At 49.2% G+C, this 21,099-nt stretch overlaps 1 protein-coding gene across 1 annotated transcript in view; it reads right to left on the bottom strand.

Annotated features, from left to right (window-relative positions):
* CMTM8 (CKLF like MARVEL transmembrane domain containing 8) overlaps positions 1-11,652 on the bottom strand; it is an 87,146-nt gene extending 75,494 nt beyond the window's left edge. Inside the window, exon 1 of the mRNA XM_056129536.1 lies at positions 11,479-11,652. Within this exon, the coding sequence (XP_055985511.1) occupies positions 11,479-11,625 (147 nt within the window). The 5' untranslated portion in view covers positions 11,626-11,652. The remainder of the gene's footprint in view (positions 1-11,478) is intronic.
* Between the last annotated feature and the right edge of the window lie 9,447 nt (positions 11,653-21,099).

Below are 21,099 nucleotides of genomic sequence, written 5' to 3'. Positions count from 1 at the left end.
TTGAAAAAACAAAATTTAGGTTATTGGCTGCCTGCGTTTGCTGAGGAAGTGTTTGGGAGAAACAGAAAGTGAATGCTAATGGATATTGGGTTTCTTCAGAGAATGATGAAAATATTCTAAAACTGATTATGATAATAGTTGAGTAACTGAATGATCTGAAAGTCACTGAGCCATATAGTTTTATATGAGCTAGCCATATAGTTTTATACAAACTATATCTCATGCAAATGATGTTTCCAAAAGCTGTTATTTCTCAAATTTCAGGGAAAATAAATGATACAAAGTGCAGACTAGAAATAGATAAGAAGGAGAGTATTTTGAATGAATTTATGTATTTATATGCCTTCATTAATTATCTGGGCAGTTAGGAAAAATCTTTAAACATGTAAATTGGGAAACAGAGAGACAGTATAGCAGGTAGGCACTTGCCTTGCACACTGCTGACCTGGGTTCAATCCCCAGCATCCCATATGGTCCCCCAAGCACCTACAGGAGTGATTTCTGAGTGCAGAGTCAGGAATAACCCCTGAGCATTGCTGGGTGTGACCAAAAACCAACAACAACAAAAATTTAAATAAAATGATATAAACGGGTAAAATTTAAAAGTTGCAAGTAAAATTGAATGTTTAACTTGGAACAGCTAGAAGGAAAAGTAGAAAATCAAGAATTTTAAATGGATTACCACAATAAATACAAACGTATTACACTTCCATACCGAAAGACAAGCTCTCTTTACCCATACTCTCTTTCAGTATAGGTAAGAAATAAAATATAGCTATATAAGATGGATATAGAAGATGTGCTCACAGCCAGAAGATAGAAAAAGTTTTGTTTTTTTTTTAAAGGCAGAATTTCTTTTAGGAAGACAGAAAGTATTTTGGAACTTGAGAGAAGTGGTGATTGCATAACACTGTAAATATACAAAATGCCATCTGGGTGTTCGATTTATTTATTTAGGTTTGCCAGGGGGCTGCAGCAGTTCTCAGGGGCTGTTCCTGGTGCAATGTTCGGTGGTCACTTCAGATGTTGCTATGTGATCAAACCTGGGACTCTTGACTTCAAAGCAGGGACACCAGACCTTTGAGCCATCACACCAGCCCTGTTACTTTGTAACAGTTATTGTTGTGTGTCTTTCCCATCAGTTAAAAATGAAAAGGATTAGACCATCTCACATACAATGCTAAACCCTGAAACCTTGTAAGATAATATTAGACACATCACAAAATAGAACACAGCAAAGAAAACCAAATAAATCAAACCCAGTAATAAAAAAAAACACAGTTTTAAAACCCAATCATTTATCAAAGGAATATATTGTAGCTAAGTACACATTCTACTTGGAGTATGATATACAGCATTGGAGTACATATAAAATCTAAAACTTAACACAACAAAATACCCAGACTTATAAAACAGAGAACAATGCGGGGTGGGAGGGATACTGGGATCCGTGGTGGTGGGAAATGGGCACTGGTGGAGGGATGGGTATTTGATCATTGTATAATTGAAACCCACGCACAAAAATGTGTAAGTCTGCAACTGTACCTCATGATGTCTCACTATTAAATAAAAATAAATAAATAAAAATAAAAAAATAAAAAATAAAAATAAATAAAACAGAGACCATACTTCCCAGGGATGGAGAGACTGATGGTAGAAGAAATGTGTTAGAATTCAAAAGGTAAAAAAGTTCTGGGGATGGGACCAGAGAGATAGTACCATAGATAAGGGTGCTTGCCTTGTATGCAGCTGACCTGGGTTTAATTCTTTGTAATGCATATAGTCCCTCATGCCCCACCAAGAATGACCCCTGAGCGCAGTCAGGAATAAGCCCTGATTCCTCAGAAGGTATGATATGCCCAAAGCCCCAAAAAGAAAAAAAAAAAATCAATAAGCAAATGAAGCCATATTTGACAACACAAGTCATCGTGAAAATACGATCCCAAACTACAAATAAGATATCACATCACACCCTATGGGAAGGCAAGAAATCAAAAGACAGAAAATGACGGAAGCATCTTGGTGGAGAAGCTGGAACCCTAACTTGGCTGGTGGGAATTGTAAAGTAGTCAGTGGAAACACTCTGGAAACAGTCTAGCAGTTAATATTAAACAATGAGTTACCACATGATCCAGCCGGTCTATTCTTAGATAAATGTCAAAGAAAAACCCATGTCCACACAAAAACTTCTACATCAAAATTCAGATGTATTCATTAGTCAAAATGCAGTAACTCAATGCCCATCAAGTGATCTTTAAATTTTTTTTTCTTTTCCTTTCTTTTTTTTTTCTTTTTTTTTTTTTGGCTTTTTGGGTCACATCCAGCAATGCTCAAGAGTTACTCCTGGCTCTACACTCAGGAATTACTCCTGGCAGTGCTCAGGGGACCATAAGGGATGCTAGGGATTGAACCCTGGTCAGCCGCATGCAAGGCAAACGTCCTACCTGATGGATCTTCAAAAATTTTACATAAACATATACATAACCATAGAATGACAATAAAGGAAATGACAACAAAATGAATAAAGAATTGAATACTATTTCAGCATGGATGACCCTTGAACTAATTCTGCAAAGTGAAATAAGCTCCAAGGTCATATTTCAGGATTCCATTAACATGAAGTATCCAGCAATGTCCAGACAAATCCAAAGAGATGAAAGAGAATTAGCAGTTACTCCAGGCTATGGGAAGCAGAGAATGCAAAGTGACAACTCACGGGGAATGGGTGTCTTTCTTTTTTAGTTTTTAAGCCACACCCTGCAGTACTCAGGGCTTACTCCTGGCTCTGTGCTCAGTGATCCCTCCTAGCAAGTTTGGCAGACTGCATGGGGTGCTGGGGACCAAACCCTGACCAAACCCTGGTCAGTCACGTGCAAGACAAGAGAAATGGGCATCTTTCTAAGATGACAAAAAAAATTCTACAATCAGATAGCGCTGACAGTATATCGATTTAAGAATATTCCAACAATCACTGATTTGTAGATTTGTACACTTGAAATTTTATTTATGTGGCAGCGATGGGAACCAAACCCAGAATGTTGCTTATATAAGAGCTAGAGCATTTGCTCTAGCATTGAATTAACTTACACACTTTTAAATAATCTCATTACGACTCATATGTCAATAAAGCTGCTTCTTAAAAGGCATTTGCCAGGGCTGAGATGTGGCTCGATAGTAGAGCATTGCCTTGCATACGTGAGGCTCGGGTACAATTCCCAGCACTGCAGTGTTCCCCAAGCACCCCACATGTGGCCCCCAAACAAAAATTCATAAGCCCAAACCCTTAGAAATTATAAGCAAAAGGATGAATTTTACTGTATACCTCAATAAACTTGACTTAAAGGAGATTCATATACTTTTTATTCAACTCTAAGCTACTCGTCAGAAAATATTAAAGAATATCCAGAAAGGAACCAGGTGTTTGCCTCCTGTATGGCCTACCAGGGTTTGATTCCTGGCACCCCATATCCCCTGAGCACTGCCAGGAGAGACCCCCGATCTCAGAGTCAGGAGTAAGCCATGAGCACAGCTGGGTGTGGCCCCAAAACCAACAAAAAAAGAATATCCAGAAAGGTGGAGAGATTCCAACACTAGTAAAAGAAGAGGGAAAACCCCACACACTGACAGACAGGAGCATGGATGTTTATGAAATACTATGTGGCCATTAGGAATGTCAATAATTAATTATTGCAGGCAGAGAACCCAGGCTCAATCCTTAACATTACACGGTCAGAGCAACCTCTCCAACATGAGTAGGAAGTAGCATGCACCCCCCCACTCCAAAAAAAAATATGAAAAATAATCATTGATGAGGAAAGGTGATTTATCTGGTCTCAGCAAGAAAGTGGGTACATTCAGACAAATAAAGAAGTTACAGACAGAGCGGGGTGTAGTGCTAACAATAGTAAACAAGGGGGAACAAAGAGTTATCAGCAGTTCTTGGGCTGGAGCCAGAGAATAGCGGGTAGGGCATTTATTTGCCTCGCATGCAGCAACTGGGTTCAATCCCCAGCATCCCATATGGTCCCCCGAGCCTTGCCAGGAGTAATCCCTGAGTGCAGAGTCAGGAGTCAATCCTGAACACAGTCATTAGTGGCCCTGAAAAAAAAAAAGATATCAGCAGTTCTTTTCTTTTTTAAATTTGATAAAGTTGGGGCTGAAGTGATAGTACAGCGTGGAAGGCACGCAGCCAACCCGGGTTCAATTCCCAGCATTCCACACAGTCCCCCGAGCACCGCCAGGAGTAATTCCTGAGTGCAGAGCCAGGAGTAACCCCTGAGCATTGGCGGGTGTGACCCAAAAAGCAAAAATAATAATAATAAATTTGATAAAGTTATTCACAATAATTGATTACATTTAATACTCAAACACCAATCCCACCACCATTACACCTTCCCACCACCGTATTTTGAATGTTTCTATCCTGAACCCCAAACCCTGCCCCCAAAACAGAACCAAAGAAATTTATTTTATATTGCTTGTTATGAATAAGCCACTAAAAATGATCCAAAAATTTTTTCTTAGAGGAAAATGTGTGAAGATTATTGTATTTCACCCAGGAGCCATTAAGCCCTTCTAATAAGAGATTACTAACATGTTGTTAAAGGTTGAGCCTTGTGTGCTTTATATATGTACATAGATATATATATATATGTATGTATATGTATATACTTCCCCTTAAGATTGGTTGCCTTCTACTTTAAACCCCATCAAATACGGTGTGCTACTCTTGGTATATCAGTGGTGTAAAGTGTGGGATGTTGCAAATGAGGCCACGCATTCCAGGAATTCTAAGATTTAAAATATGATTAGCTATCAGCAGTTCTTTTTTTTTTTTCTTTTTGGGTCACACCCAGTGATGCTCAGGGGTTACTCCTGGCTCTGCAGTCAGGAATTACTCCTGGCAGTGCTTGTGGGACCATATGGGATGCCAGGGATCGAACCTGGGTCAGCCGCTTGCAAGACAAATGCCCTACCCTATGTACTATCATTCCAGCCCCACTATCAGCAGTTCTTAACTGCTCCCCCAGTTCTCAAAAAAACGCTATTTATTAACTGCCCCCCCCCACACCAACTAAGTTTGCTCACAACAGTAAGCAAATGAATGAGGGGCTAATGTCCCTCCCTGGATGCCACCAATAACTAAGGAAAGGTGCAATTAACAGCTGCTGACAAGTCACTTTACTCGAGTACTCACAATCAGTCTAAGATCACGGCATCCCACAAGCCACGGGTCAAGCTCTGATTGTTTCCAGCTTGTTATAAAAGTTTAAAAAGGAAGGAAGTGACCACAATTTGGTTTGAATGTGACATGATGCTGGCACAGCTGTGTGTTGCCACACGGTTGGGTAACGCCACGCACCCTGCGATAATGTCGGGGCTGGACATTTGGACAACTGATTTGGAGAAGCATTGTGTTTTGTTCTCAATTACTTCATTTTCTTCTGGTTCAAGCAGGAAGTCAGAGGCTTAGTAATTCTTTGTCTCAGGGTTGGATTCCATCCCCCCCCCCCCCCCCACAACTACCACACACCCGGCCCCCCAGGCAGAAAATAACATTCTTCTGGAGGCAAGTTTCTCCTTTCCTCAGAGCAGAGGCAACTGCTTGAAATGGGCCTCCTCCCTAAGAGAAATCAGGGGCACCCATTCTTATTGCATGCAAAAAATCATTCATTGTAATCTGCATCCTGATCCAGATAGTAAAACACAAACAGGGGGTTTGTGAGATAGGGAGTCCAGAGGGTAAGGCGCTTGCACCTTGCATACAGCCAACACAGGTTCAATTCCCCAGTCCCCCATAGGGTGATCTCTGAGCACAGAGCCAGGAATAAGCCCTGAGTACTGTCAGCTGTGATCTGAAAACCCAAACCTCCTCAAATTCAGAATAAATAGAACATGAACAGGGGCCAGGGACAAAGCTCAAACAGGTTAGAGTATTGGGTGCCCCAGGTTTGATCCCTGGCACAACATGGTCCCCCCACATGGGAGCAAACCCCAGCAATATTGAAGGTGCTCCTCCCAAAGCCGAAAGACCACAGTGCAGTGGAGAGACAGTACAGAGACCGAGATCCTTGCCTTGTCTTAAGCAGCCCCCGGTAGATCTCCAGCACCGCCATCGGTCCCCCAGCGCTGCGGGGTAACAAACGCTACAGAGGACAGACCCCAGAGGAGTCCCCAGCACTGATGGTGACCCAACCCATTTCATCCCCACCCCACCCTCAGGTGTTTTCATTTAATAGGCTCACACTTCTAACAAAAATTAAAACCAGTAGGATTTTTGAAGAAAAGATAACTTCAGGACAGGAATCAAACCCTCCAATTTGTGCATCTTTTCACACGCAAGTGTAAAATTCCCTAGAGAAAGTCTTTGGCCCGAGAACGGCACACACAGAAGGAGGGCTGCCTCGGCACGGGCTGTACCAGGGACTGGGAACGTGCCAGTCCCTGCCAGCGGGTGCCGGGACTCAGACAGGGCACCGCCTGCCTACAGACTGCGAGCCCTGCTAGATCTCAGCCCCCCACAAATGCTCAAGGCATGGTGAGTGCACAGTGCACACCAAAGTCAGGAGGGGAAACAGAGGCAACTATAGACATGGTGGGGAGGGGAACAAAAAGAGAAAAAATGTATTTAAAAAAAATGTGAGGAGTCAAGATGTGGCTCAGCATATGCCTTACATGTGGGGGCCCTGGGGTTCCACCCTTCCCTGCACACGACCACCAGTAGTGGCACTACTGGGTGTGGTCCCAAACACACACACACACACACACACACACACACACACACACACACACACAGTGTCTCTCTGTCTCTCTCTTTTCCCCACCACCACCACTCCCAACCAAGACATACATGAGTTTTCCAGATAAAGAGACTATACCAGCTCCCTCAAATATATTTTTCATTTATTTGTGTTGAGGAGGGGGTCACATCCAGCAGTGCCTAAGGGGCTACTCCTGGCTTTGTGCTCTGGAGTGACCCTGAGTGAAGCTTGGGGGGTGGCATATGGTACTGACGATTCAAACCAGGGTCTTGCTGCTGTCACAAACTGCATGAGGGGGCTAAGTCATAGTACAGCGGATATGGCATTTGCCTTGCAGGTGGACGACCTGGGTTTGAGCCCCGGTTTCCCATATGCCCCCCACCCCCCCAGCCCCCAACATCAGGAGTAATTCCTAAGTGCAGAGCCAGGAGTAAGCTCTGAGCATCACCTGGTCTGGCCCAAAAAACAAACAAAAACAGCAACAGAGGAAGGAAGGAAGGAAGGAAGGAAGGAAGGAAGGAAGGGAGGGAGGGAGGGAGGGAGGGAGGGAGGGAGGGAGGGAGGGAGGGAGGGAGGGAGAGAGGGAGGGAGGGAGGGAGGGAAAGAAGGAAGGAGGGAGGGAGGAAGGGACACACTGACAGGAAGGTGTGTTGTTATAACGACATACCTCTGAGGAAAAAGAAGATTCTATAAACATTCTGAAAATAAAGTGGAACAAAAAACCTTTATCAAGGTATCAGAAGGGGGGTGTCAAAGCGACAGTGCAGGTAGTACAGTGGGTAAGACATTTGTCTTTCACATGGTCGACCCAGGTTCAATCCCCGTCATCCCATACTGTCCCCCAAGCACCGCCAGGAGTGATCCCTGAGCGAAGAGCCAGAAGGAACCCCGGAGCATCACCAGGTATGGCCCCCAAACCAAAAAAAGACATGTCAGAACAGGGCCGGGGGGTGGTTCAAAAGATTGTAGCAGCCTTAGGTTTGATCCCCAACACTACTTAGTCTCCGAAGAAATGCCGGGAGTGGTCCCTGAAATGCATAGTAAAAGATAAAAAAAAAGTCAGGCAACAATGAACACTTCTAACTTCCTAAAAAAAAAAAAACCCCACTTCTTAATGTACTGAGTCAAACTATTAATTACAGTAAACAGTTGCATACAATTGATACATGTATTCATATTTTTAGAGGGAGCTCTAAGTGGAGGTGCTGGGAGAGGGGCTACTCTCTGCTCTGTGCTCAGGGGTCCACTCCCGGCAGTGCTGGGGATCGAACCTGGGCTTCTTACATGCAAAGCAGGTGCTCAACCCATTTAGCTCCCTTCCCAGTTGGAATTTCTTACAAAATGCTAAAGGCTGTGTGTGTGTGTGTGTGTGTGTGTGTTTGTGTGTGTATCGAGGGGGGTAGCAGGGAGGCAGGAGAGAGGATTCTGGCTGTGAGAAGAGCAGGGATCTGTTTGCAGGGAGAAGGAGAGAGGGAGGGGACGGCTGTGACCAGTTGTGCCTGCCCTGGGGAGCAGGTCTGAAGAGAAGGCTGGCGAGAGAGATGACCTTGAAAAGCAAGCTAAGATCCTTCCATCTCCTGAGCAAAGTTGGACAGCTGAGGTAAAATGAGTGGTTGGGTATGGAGAGATCTAAAATACGGGGAAAACGAGGAAGACTAGCTCCAGGAAGACTAAGAAACTAGGTACCACGTGGAAAGCAATCAATGAACGACTCTACTACGAACAGTGCTCTGAGGTCAGACAGGTCACTGATCTATCCTGAGTCTCCAAACTTATGAGGTCTCTTTTCAGGAAAAAAGAAAAGACTCAGCCCCCTTACTCCCCCCATATCTATCTTTTTTTTGGGGGGGGGTGGTCATACATGGTGATGCACAGGGGTTACACCTGGCTCATGCCCTCAGGAATTACTCCTGGCGGTGCTCGGGGGACCATACAGGATGCTGGAAATCGAACCTGGGTCTGCCATGTGCAAGGCAAACGCCCTACCCGCTGTGGTATCACTCTAGCCCCAGTATCTATCTTCTTTAAACCAACAAAAAGCCCCTGCTTCAGTTAGCTGTGCCCAGAGCTAACATGCATCCCAGAGGATAGTTCCGGCATCACCCACTCTGGAAAACGCCGCCAGACCTACATTACACACAGTCAGCAGGGAACGTCAGTGAAGAATGGCCTTGGGGAAAGGGTGTTTGGACAACTCATGCCTCATCTTTCAGAGTTGGATGCCAATGGATAATGTCTACAATTGGTGGCAGAATTGCAGAAAAAGATTCAAAGATGTTATTTAGAATAAGAGGTTTGAACATGGGTAGTGGGTACTGGGTACTGCTGGGGATGGTTGGGAGTAAACTTTTATCTCTGCCTAGAACTCTTTAACTCTACAGAAACAGGTACACATAGAGCTCTGTCGAATATAAAAACTATAAAACCCCATCATGAAAGCTTTGTAACTGTGTATCTCATGGTATTCAATTAAAAAAAATAATGTAGTAAAAAGAATCATTTTTTAACATTTTTTCACCCCATCGCCCCCAATCCCCCAAAAAGTTTATTGAAATAAAAAAATATACATGTTCAAGGCAAGGATTAGGGTAGGAGATAGTACAAGGGTTAAGGTACTGGAGCAATAGCACAGTGGGTACGGCGTTTGCCTTGCATGAGGCCGACCTGGGTTCGATTCCCAGCATCCCATATGATCCCCAGAGCACCACCAGGAGTGGTTCCTGAGTGCACAGCCAGGAGTAAGCCCTGTGCATCACTGGGTATGACACAAAAAGGGGCGGGGGGGGGGGGGGAAGAGTTAAGGTGCTTGCTTTGCTCAGAGCCAACTCTGGTTCAATCCTGAACATCACTATGTCCCCTGAGTACCACTAGGGGTCACTCCTGAGCAGAAAAACCTGGAAAACTCCGGAGCACCACCCCACAGAACTGTGGCCCCCAACATGCCCACCCCCAATAAAACAGGATACATGTCCGTGTATGAACAGCAATTATTTCTAGTGATGGCACTGTGGGCTACTTACACTGTGTTCCTTCACTTTTCTAGATTTGGGGAAAATGAGGAACACAGAGGCCACCAACCATAAATGAAAAGAGCAGCTTTCCTTTCCAAACCCAGCAGCAGAAACGCCAGCACTGCTATCTGAGCTTCCGTTTGCTCTGCTGCTACAGGGGCGCCCGCCAGCTCCCTCACGCACAGAGCAAATATTTGTTGAATTCCTATAAGCCAAGCCCTGCAAGGTGATCCCAGTATCCCCAGCTTTTCCCTGGGCCCCCAGACATCCGTAATTCCAGCTGCGGGAACAGGGGTGGGGGATGGGCCAAGCTAAAGCGCCTCATCCTTTGTGTACCCTGGGATCCTCTGGGAGACCTTCTGAGGGTGTACAGAGTACAGCGGAACAGGAGGCCTGGCTCTGGGCTGCTGGAGGACTTCTCCGCCTCCACTCACTTCTCCATCCCCCAGCTCCCTGCCTCTGCCTCCTCTCCCAAAAGAGTTCAAAGTAAAACTTTGAGGGATGGGAGAAGGGGCCGGTTAATAGCCGGCAGGCCTGGATCTGAACTCCAGTACACACACGCGCCCGGCCACGAAGGGCTGAGTCACTTTCCCACCTCTGCCTTCGGGGTCTTCACAGGTAAAATGGGGGTCCTCCTGGAAGCCACCTTCACCATCTAGGAATGCTGTAGGGGTTAGCTGAGGGCAAAATGGCCTCTAAAGGTCTGGACAGGTCTCGGGAAGATGGATCAACAGTGGCTACCACTGGCTGTTCTCAAAGAGCAAGTTCTCCACAAAGGGCTGTGAGGAATTGGAGGGCCATAATCCAGCACTTGCCTTCAGGAGCCCTTCTTCTCCACCCAGAAATGATCACTGCCTATAACTGGAGGGGCACCCACCCATCCACCCACACACACGGGCCCTGGGGCTCCACTTGGCACACTTTTCCTGAGGCATCTCACCTCCGTGTCTAAGTTTTTATTGTTTTAGCCAACATGTTACAGGAGCGCTGACTTGGGCAGTTTTGCTGTACAAGAAGACTACACCTTACTTCACTGCAACTTGTAAGTCATCTCAAGTTTACTACCAAGGAGGCAATTAAGAAAAGGGGGCCCGGGAAGGAGCACAAAGAGCTGGCGGGCATGCTTTACCAGGCAGGAGGCCTGGGTTCAGTCCCCCTGCCAAAGGTAGACCTGGGGCACCCCCTCTCCCGCACCCCGAACCCCAAGCAAGATGAGGGGGAGGGGGATATCGCCTCCCCTTCCCCCAACCAGCCAAACCAAAAAAAGTAAACAAAAGTCCAGACAAACACAAAGAAAGACGACTCTCTTCTCCCATCTCCTCCCATCTCCGGAAGCTCTGCATGTGAGAAGAAAAGTCACAGGTGTCCCTGCCACCCACGAGCACAAACTCAGGAGGCTCCCGGGCTTCCTGCTCCCGGGCAATAAAGCCCTGACCACCAGCACGTTGGGTTTCTCAGGACGCAGAGAGCCGTGTCACCACCCTGCTCCAAGATAACCCGGGGTGGGGCTCGGGCCACGTAGGGACGGGGATTCTCTGAGTTTGTGCACTTTGGGAAGAACGCAGAGCTCGGTAAACAGGGGTCCTGCAAAACCCTGGCGGCGATCTGAGAAGGCCGCCTTGCAACGAGCCCGGGGCGTGCCCGGAGCCGGATCCCTCGGCGCCCCCCCACCACCACCACCACCGCGCCCCCCGCGGTCCACTCACGATCTCGGCCACGATGAGCAGCCCGGGCAAGGTGCGGAGGAACTCCCGGTCGTAGGCGAAGCTGCTGCTGCTGGTGGAGAAGTTCTCGGCGAAGGAGCTGGTGGTGGTGGTGACGGTGTGCGAGCGCGCGCGCTGCGTCTCCTCCATCGTCGCGCCTCGGCCGGGGGGCTCCGCGGCGCGTCCCCGGGCTGGACGCGCGGCCCTCCTGCGCCGGGATTGGGGGAGGTGAGGGGGGGGGGGCACCCGGGGGTGGGGGGGAGGGGAGCGCAGTGGCGCGGGGCGGGGGGGGGACCCGCTGCGGAGGGGAGTCGAGGGAGTGGGGGGGACCGTCCGGTCCAGCCGCCGCGCGAGTCCTGCGGGTGCGCGGCGCCCCCCCCCTCGCCTCTGCGCGCGGGCTCCGGGGCTGCGCGGGGGCCCCACCGCAGAGCGAGACCCAGCCGGGGGAGGGCGCGGGGCGGCCGGGGTAGGCGGTGGAGGCCGGCCGAGGGGCGGGGGCCGCGCGAGGGGCGGGCGCGGGGCGGGCGGGCGCGGGACCGCCCCTTCGAGCGAGCGCCGCGCGCCGGCTCCACCTGTAGCCCGGACCGCGCCGCCCCGAGGGTGCCTGGCTGCGCCGGGGGAGGGGGCGCGCCGGCCGGGAGCAGGGCGTGGGGGGGGGGGGGGGAGCCCAGGGAGGGGACCCGCGGGGCGTGGGAGCCACGGAGGGGGAGCGGGGCTCAGGGGGCCAAGGAAGGGGCGCGCGGGCCGGAGAAGGGGACGTGGGGGGCCAGGGAAGGGGACTTGGGGGCCGGGGGAGTTGTGCGGGAGCCGGAGAGGGGGACGTGGGGGACCAAGGACGAGCGCGGGGGCTCACTCCAGAGAGGGGGCGGGGAGGGGAACCAGGGAGGGGCGCGAGGGCCCAGTCCAGAGAGGGGGCCAGGGGGCCAGCGAAGTGCGAAGGGGCCGGACACCGGGACGTGTGGGGCCAGGGAGGGGCGCGGGGGCCCGGTCGGTTCGTGGGCCGGGGAGGGGGACGTGGGGGACCCGGGAGGCGCGCGGGCTAGAGAAAAGGACGTGGGGGACCAGCGAGGTGCGCAGGGGCGGGAAAGGGGGAACGTGGCGGGGGGGACCAGGGAGGGGCGCGGGATCCCGGGAGGCACAAGGGCCAGAGATGAGGGACCTGGGCGCCAGCTAGGTGCGCGAGGGCCGGAGAGGCAGACGTGGGGGGGGGGGGGGCAGAGAGGGGCGAGAGGTCCCGGGAGGCACGAGGGCCAGAGATGGGGGACCTGGGGCGCCAGCTAGGTGCGCGAGGGCCGGAGAGGCGGACGTGGGGGGGCCAGGGAGGGGCGCGGGGTCCCGGGAGGCGCCGCGGACCGGCTTCCTCCCCTTCGCGGGGCCCCGCGGGGAGGAGCCCTCGGGGCGGCGGCGCGGCGGGGAGCGCGAGCAGCTGGAATTGGGACCCGGCCGGACCTTAGACCCGCGATCGATACCGGGTCGCAGGCCGCAGCGTCGCCCTCCCGCCCCCTCCCGCGGGGCAGCGGCCACCAAAGTCCGGCCTCGCTTCCTGCCCCTCCTGTCGCGAACAATTTGAGGAACCGACCTAATCTCTGAACTTCTAGGGCGAGACGCCTCCGGCCGCGCACTGGGGACCCCCCGGCGCCGGGCCGAGAGATGGGGGCTGGGAGGGAAGGGATGCGGGAGGCTGCGAAGTCACCCCGGCAGGCACCCTTGGCAAGGAAGTATTAGGGAGTAGGGGAGTAGCACCCAAAGAAGGTTTGCGGGGCGGGAGCTGCGCAAGGTGAACCGCATCCACGCGTGCCGGCCGGAGGGGGTGGGGGTCGGGGGGTGGGCGGCTGCTGGCGGTCAGGTGAGCGCTGAGAGCCCACGTGGCCGCGGGCATGGCTGAGACGCAGGACTCTGAGCGGGCGCTGCAGCGTCCTAAAGATGCAGGGGGCAGGCTTGGGTAGGACCTCTGGCCCTAAAGCACCTGGGCCTGAGTGGGGGGCGATGGCGGGGGGGGGGGGGGGGAGGGCGTCTCTCAGGTGTGAAAAGATGACTAGAAACATGAGATTGTAGTTTATTCGGGAACCTCCCCCCCACACACACACCCAAGTTAGAGGTTATTTGCGGTCACAAAGGAGGGGTTGCTTGGGGGCTGGGGGGGAGGGTCCCAGCTAAAGCATCCTACATTTCTAGACCGGAGTAATAGTTCAAGGTAAAGAGTTTGCTTTGGGGAATCACAGCTAAAGCATCATGCATTTCTAGACACTTAGTAAAAGGTCAAGGGACATTTTATCTATAAAGCTGTATCAGCTGAGTAGAAAGTTAAAAAAAATTAAGGGCTGGGGAGAGAGCTTGACTTGGCTTGGTCCCCAACACCGCAGGGAGCGACCCCTTGAGAACACCACCGGGTGTGCCCTCCTCCCCAACCCCTCCTAAGAAAGGAGAGGAAGGAAGACCAAGACTAGCTTCAGGAAGTAAAAGTTAAATACTCAAAAGATAAGGATTTGGAGGAATTCCATCCTTGAGTAAGCCCTGAGCACCTCAGGCTCAGGGGTAAATACAACAGAAGTGAAAAGAGCTCACTTTCCCCTAAGAGCTGTGTGCTCTGGGATTGTAGGACCCAGACCAGCAGCCTCACCAGACCCTGGGAAACTAAAAAATGAGCGTTCTCAAGCCCGCCCCAGGCTCAGGAATCAGAAGCTGAGGGAGAACCGAGGAATGTCTTACCCCGAGTCCTCTCCAGAGCTCTGCTTTGAGCCAGTGAGGCTGGGGGAGGGAGGCAGACTGCGTTATGCTGGCTTTTAGGGAAGGCAGGAAGGAAGTCTAGAAACTCTATTTCTGTAATACAAAGGACAGCTCCTTCTCCCACAACTCTTTGGGGCCAGATAGACTTCAAACTTCAGATTTGGGGCTGGGAAGGGACCACAAAAGGCTGGAGAGTGTGCTTTGCATATGGGAAGCCTAGGTTCTACCTCCGTGCTTCCTACCCCACTCGGCATTGTGACTGATGTAGCCTCTGAGCATCAACAGGTGGGTCTCCAACTCCCTTCAAAAAAAAAAAACCCTTCATGGGGGCTGGAGTGATAGCACAGCGGGTAAGGCGTTTGCCCTGCACGCAGCCAACATGGCCAACACAGGTTCGATTCCCAGCATCCCATATGGTCCCCTGAGCACTGCCAGGAGCAATTCCTGAGTGCATGAGCCAGGAGTAACCCCTGAGCATCGCCGGGTGTGACCCCCCCCCCAAAAAAAACCCCTTCATAACTCTAAAGACTTCACAAAAAAATTTTTTTAGAAATAAGTCAGAAAATTGTCACAAAATCAACACACAAAACTCAGTTGTATTTCAATATGCAAAACCAGAAAAGAAGGAAATCAAGAAATCAATCCCATTAAAAATATTGTTCAAGGGCCAGGGGTATGACCCCATGGTATAGGTTTTGTACATCAAAACCATAATCACTATCACTGTCCTCCCGTTGTTCATTGATTTGCTCAAGCAGGCCCAGTAACGTATCCATTGTGACACTTGTTATTGTGTTTGGCATATCGAATACATCATGGGTAGCTTGCCAGGCTTTGCCGTGTGGGCGAGATACTCTCAGTAGCTTGCCGGGCTCTCTTAGAGGGGCAGAGGAATCGAACTCCAGTCAGCCATGTTGGATGCGTGCAAGGCAAACGTCCTACCCGCTGTGCTATCACTCCAACCCATCAAAACCATAATAATCAACATTATTGTAAGCATGAGATCCAACCTATAACAGTTTAAAAATGATTTTTCTTAGGAGGTGAGGTGAGGTTGGGGGTAGGAGGTAACTTTGGAGCATTGGTGGAGGGGCACTGATGGTGAGTTGGAATATTGTATGCCTGAAACTACTGTTAACAAGTTTTATAAATCATGGTGCTAAAATAAAATTTGAAAAAAAATTAATATAAATAAATTTTAATATAAAATAAAGGAACATAAAAAACCATGTTCTTAAAGGGAATGCCCTGCCACAGAAGTAGGCTGGGATGGGGGGATGGGGGTGGGAGAGTTACTGGGATCAGTGGTGGTGGAGAATGGGCACTGGTGGAGGGATGGTTATTTGATCATTGTATAACTGAAACCCAAGCACAAAAATTTATAAGTCTATTACTGTAACTCATGGTGTTTCACTACTAAAAATTTAAGGAAAAAAAATGTTCTTTATTTAAAAGGGTGAATTGGGGCTGGAGTGATAGCACAGTGGGTAGGGCGTTAGCCTTGCACGTGGCCAACCCTGGGTTTTGATTTCCAGCTTCCCATATGGTCCCCTGAGCACCACCAGGAGTAATTCCTGAGTGCAAAGCCAGGAGTAACCCGTGAGCATTGCTGGGTATGACCCAAAAAGCAAAAAAAAAAAAAAAAAAAAAGGAAGAAAGGTGAACTGTACTTATCCCTTATACCACATAATAGCCCCAGTGAAGTGGAGTCTAAAATGGCACTTGAGTCAAGTACTCATTTTCTGCAATAAAACTATACAAACAGCATGTGTGTGTGGGGGGGGGGGGGGAGGAGGGTTGGGTTATCTACTGCAATGTAACAAATGCTTCCCAAACATTCATGCTTGAAAAGAACAATCCTCTTATCAGGCTCAGGAATTTGGGCCGGGAGTGGCCAGCAGGTTCTTCAGCTCCTAAAAGGCTTTCCTCTCTGAGTGCTCAATCATTCACGCTCACACTGCCCTCTTGAAGTTTCAGTGTCCTCACAGCAGGCTGGCACCCACCTTCCAGGAAGGAACATTCCTGGAGGGGCTAAGGCTGCAGCTGCAGATCTCTTTGGCCTTGTCTGGAAAGCTATACAGCAGAATGGTCATTCATGGTCATTTGTTAGACGCGAAACACCAGCTTCTACACAGGGCTGACATCCGCTAAGCACACATAAAGTCTCTAAGGGGGGTGGGGGGGGGAGGGTATGGTGCCGCCAGCAGGTCAATTTTACCTGTGAGGCGAGTGCATCAGCAGCCTGATGGCACCTTCGGACTTCTAGATACCCCAAAATTGCTGCTGTGCCTTTGACCAGACCCCAAAAACTTGGGGCAAAGTTTACCAAGAAAGTAAACAGCCAAAAGTTAGGTATGTGGGAGACACACCCACAAACCACCTCCAGCTCAGCTATATAATTGGAGGCATGGCCTCTTTGGTTCCTGATTGAACTGCTTAATGGCCATGATCCCACAGACTCAGAAACAAATCTTGAAACCCAGCGGCTTTTGGCAGAAATGCGTCCAGTCCCTGCAGTAGGTTACTGGTGCTGGGCCAACCCAGGTGGGAATAGGTTTCGTGCCTTGGCCTGTTCCCCCCGGTGGCCCAGTAGCCGCCATCCTCCAGAGGCCACTGGACAGTCAGGTTTGGGCCCCCAGTGACAAGACACGCAGGGCCTCACGGGATGGGAGGAGCCAGTCCTGTCCTCCCTACCCCAACGAGACCCCAAGTCATCGCCCACGAACGGCCTCTCTGGCTCCTGATCAAGCTGCTTAACGGCCTTGATCCCAGAGACTCAGAAACAAATCTCGAAACCCAGTGACTTTTGGCAGAAATGCGTCCGGACCCCACAGTAGGTTACTATCGCCAGGCCACCCCAGGGGGGAAAGGGTGTTTTCCCTCCGCCTGCTCCCCCTTGGCGGCTTGGTGGCCATCATCCTCCAGAGGCCATTGAACAGTCAGGTGTGGGCCCGCAGTGATGAAACTTGTTGGGCCTCACAGGATGGGGGTGGAGCCGGTCCTGTCCTCCCCACCCCAATGAGACCCCAAGTCATCGCCCACAAACGGCCTCTCTGGCTCCTGATCAAGCTGCTCAATGGCCATGATCCCAGAGACTCAGGAGCAAACCTCGAAACCCAGTGGCTTTTGGCAGAAATCCCTCCAGATTTAAGTGTTAAAATTTCAGAATTTCAAAATCACATGGCCCTACTGCAGCCACGCAACATCATATGTTATTCATAACCAGCAATAGAACACAAATTGTCTATTGTCGCCTTTTCAGCAGATCTGAGTGTTGGGGTAAAATCTCAAATAATGGTGGGTCTGGTGTCGAGATAGTGAATGTGATCAAAGTAGAGAGAGAGTGATGTGGAAATCATCTGCCACACAGGTAGGGGGAGGGTATGGGATGGGGGTATACTGGGGTTGTTGGGGGTGGAGAATGGGCACTGGTGAAGGTACGGGTGTTTCATTGTATGACTGAGACTTAGACCCGAAAGCTTTGTAACTGCTTTCACGGGTGATTCAATAAATAAAATTATAAAAAATGAAAAAAAAAGTAAGGTGGAGTTCATGCACAATTCAATCAGCTAATCAGTGGCTGAATTAATAGCAGTACTCCTACATTAAAAAAAAAAATAAAGTCTCTAAGGGGGTTCACCAAGAACCCTCCCCACCCCTTTTCCAATCACTCTACCAGAGTTTCCATTCCGACTTCAAATATATTTTTTTAATTTTCTTCCTGCAACTTTATGACTGTAACCAGTTTTTTTTTCCTTAGCTTTCGACCATTTGTAGTCTGCATTCCTTTTGAGGCCCAAGCAAATGTCACCTCTGTGGATGTGTGGCAGTGAAGGTTGGGGAGAGGAGAGACCATGTAATGCCAAAAATCAAACCAGTGTCAGCCACATGTGAGGCAAGTGCCTTAACTCCTGTACTACCTCTCTGACCCTTTACCACTTCTTGAGAGACCAGGGATTCTTCTTTGTCTTCTTCCTGCCAGGGGCTTGTTGAATAAACCTTGAGACTCACCATTTTCCCCCAGAGGGGACACACTCTGCAGTGCTCTGAGGGTCTGGAGGACTCAGTGCCCGTGTAGGGCTAATGGTCCTGTACTCAGGCTCAGTGGTGTTGGGGTCCACCAGAACTATCCCAGCAAAGGGTCAGGAAGCCACACGGTGCCAGGGATTGAACTCAGGGCCTTGCCTGTGCAACTACTCCTGACCTCTGAGTTACCTCCCAACACTTTATTCTAAAGTGCAGAGAAAGATCAAAAGAGAAAAGTGAGTCTCTCCTCCCATTAAAGACTTTGCATAGTGCAGAGATGTGAGCTGAGACTTGGAGAAGGATGTGATCTACGAAAATCCGGACGGGAATATTAGGGCCATCAGAGCAGCCTACAGAGATGGACCAGTGACAGCCCGAGAACCAGAAGGAGAAGGCCATATGCACAAGGAGGCTGGAGAACCAGGCATGGGCCGTGTGTACACAGATGCTGAAGAGCCAGGAGTGGGCCGTGTGCATAGAGATGCTGGGGAAACAGGAATGAGCTGCGTGCACACACAAATGTCGAGGAATTTGGGGCAGCTGTGCAGAGAACTTGGGTGATGCATTAGGTGGCGGGTCTGAAATGTTTTTTCCATGGGCTGTGCTACCCACTAGGCCAGTATGACATAGCCCTCACCCTTTGATCTGCTGTCTGACAGGATGACTCAGGGTCATGCTCATTTGTGTAGTACTAACCTATATTCCTCAACCCTTTTCCAACCCTACCCCTCTCCTGACCTCGCTTTTATCCTACTTCCCCTCCCCTCCTACCAGTTGGCCCCCAGTCTTGTGCCATGGTCCCCCACATACATGATTTTCTAGTGCCATGTGGTCCATGGTTGAGAAATGCTGGCTAAGACCTTTGTCTTCATTATTATTCTAATTTAAAAATTAAGCATGCTGTTACAGGGCAGATACATCAATGAAGGCTATAATTAATGTATAAAAAAGTAGAAGAAAATGATTCTTTTGCTTGTTTGGGGGCCATATCCATCAGTGCTCAGGGCTTACTCCTGGCTCTGTGCTCAGGGATCATTCCTGACAGAACTTGAGGAGACTATATGTGGTGATGGGATTGAACCTGGGTCAACTGCATGTCCTACTTACCATAAAATCTCTTCAGCCCTAAAGAAAAATGAGATGCTGGGCAAACAGGATCACTGTTTTGTTCACTCAAAGCAACTCCACAGAGTTACTATTTTTCCTTAGTAATTTACAAGGAGACCCCTCAAGGTAGCAGGGTTTCCCCAAGAGGGCCAGAACGTTAGTACAGCGGGTAGGGCTTGCAGGTGGCTGACCCAGGTTCGATCCCCAGCATCCCACATGGTCCTTCAAGCACCATAAGGAGTAATTCCTGAGAGCAGAGCCAGGAGTAACCCCTGAGCATCGCTAGGTGCGACCCAAAAAGCAGCCAAAAAAAAATAAAAAAGAGTTTCCCCAAGACCCTGGTCCTCCCGACCTCCTGATCTGATGCAGGGAGAAGAAAGTAGTGTCACTCCTGGGACATCCTGACCGAAATGTCTGCCCTGAGTCCAATCATGAGGAAAGTACAGCCAGACTGAAATCTCGGGATGTTTATCCATATCAAGTTCCTGAAAGACAAAGAAATATTGCAGAACTGCTCTACGCTGTAGACAAAGGTGCACTGGGCAGCTAAATGCAATGTGAAATTCTAGATCAGACCCAGGGCCAGAAGAATAATGTTAGTAAGATAATTAGTGAAATCTGGTAAAACTTAGGTATTAGGTAACAGGTAGTGTCAATGTGAATTCCATGGTTTCTTATTCTCTTGTTACATAAAGCATTACTGTTTAAAGAAACTGGGTGAAAATTTACAGGAGAGGCCGAAGAGATAGTAGAGAAGTTAAGGCATTTGTTTTGCATGTAGCCAACCTAGGTCAATCCTCAGCACTGCATTTGGTCCCTCAAGCACTGCTAGGAGTGGTCTCCTGATTACAGAGTCAAAACTAAGCCCTGACATAGCTGGATGAACCAAAACTGAACCAAAACAAAAAATGGGGCTGTAGAGAGGAGAGATAGTACACTGGAGAAAACACTTGCACATGACTGACTCGGATTTGATTCCCAGCATCACATATGATTCCCAAGCCCTGCCAGAATTGATCCATGAGCAAAGAGCCAGGAGTAAGACCCAAGCACTGCCAGGAAAACTTGAAGGGAAAAAATAGCAACTTTTTTTGTTTCTCTGAAATTATTTCAAAAGGAAAAGTTATAAAAAAATTAGTTATAAAAAATTAAAATGATTCGGGAGTGATTAAAAATAGAGTTCTGTAATTCCAAATGTAGTTCCCAGTCTCCAAGTGCATTTAATTTGGTGTCTATCCCGCTTTGCAGTGTCTGTCCCTCATTTCCCTTTAATCTTAACATTGTTGCGCAGAAGAGCTGGGAGCTTAGTGGGGGAGTGGAAATGTTCTTCCAGTCCAGTGCCAAAGACTGATCTGGTCCTTCCTCGGTTAGAAAGAGAGCGAAAACAGAAGCCCAAATCCATCTGTTCACCAAGGGACCTATGTGTCTGGGTTTTGTTTGTGTTTGAAGAGGCTTTATCAATTGACCAGAGGTTTTCAATCCTTGGTGAGGCAGATAAAGTACAACAACTAAGTGGATCAGGGCAGATTTATTTCAGAACATCTGCTTGGATTGTGTTCTTCTGAACCAGACATACTTGGGCTTAACATTTAACTTCTCAGAAAGTTCTTTTATTCATACAAAGGAGTATAGTCCCTCCCTTTTATCTTAATACACATGACCTCATGGGTTGTACTTGCCTTTGTCAGTTTTCATGTGAGGCACAGGAGTCTAAAATGCTTCACTTTCCTCTTACCACAGGGATATGCCCCTGACATGCAGCTC

This window comes from Sorex fumeus, unplaced genomic scaffold (assembly GCF_029834395.1).
Source record: "Sorex fumeus unplaced genomic scaffold, SorFum_2.1 ptg000072l, whole genome shotgun sequence".
Classification (NCBI taxonomy): Eukaryota; Metazoa; Chordata; class Mammalia; order Eulipotyphla; family Soricidae; genus Sorex; species Sorex fumeus.
The sequence above is the reverse complement of the archived record's forward strand: the minus strand, read 5'-3'. Positions and strand labels throughout refer to the sequence as shown.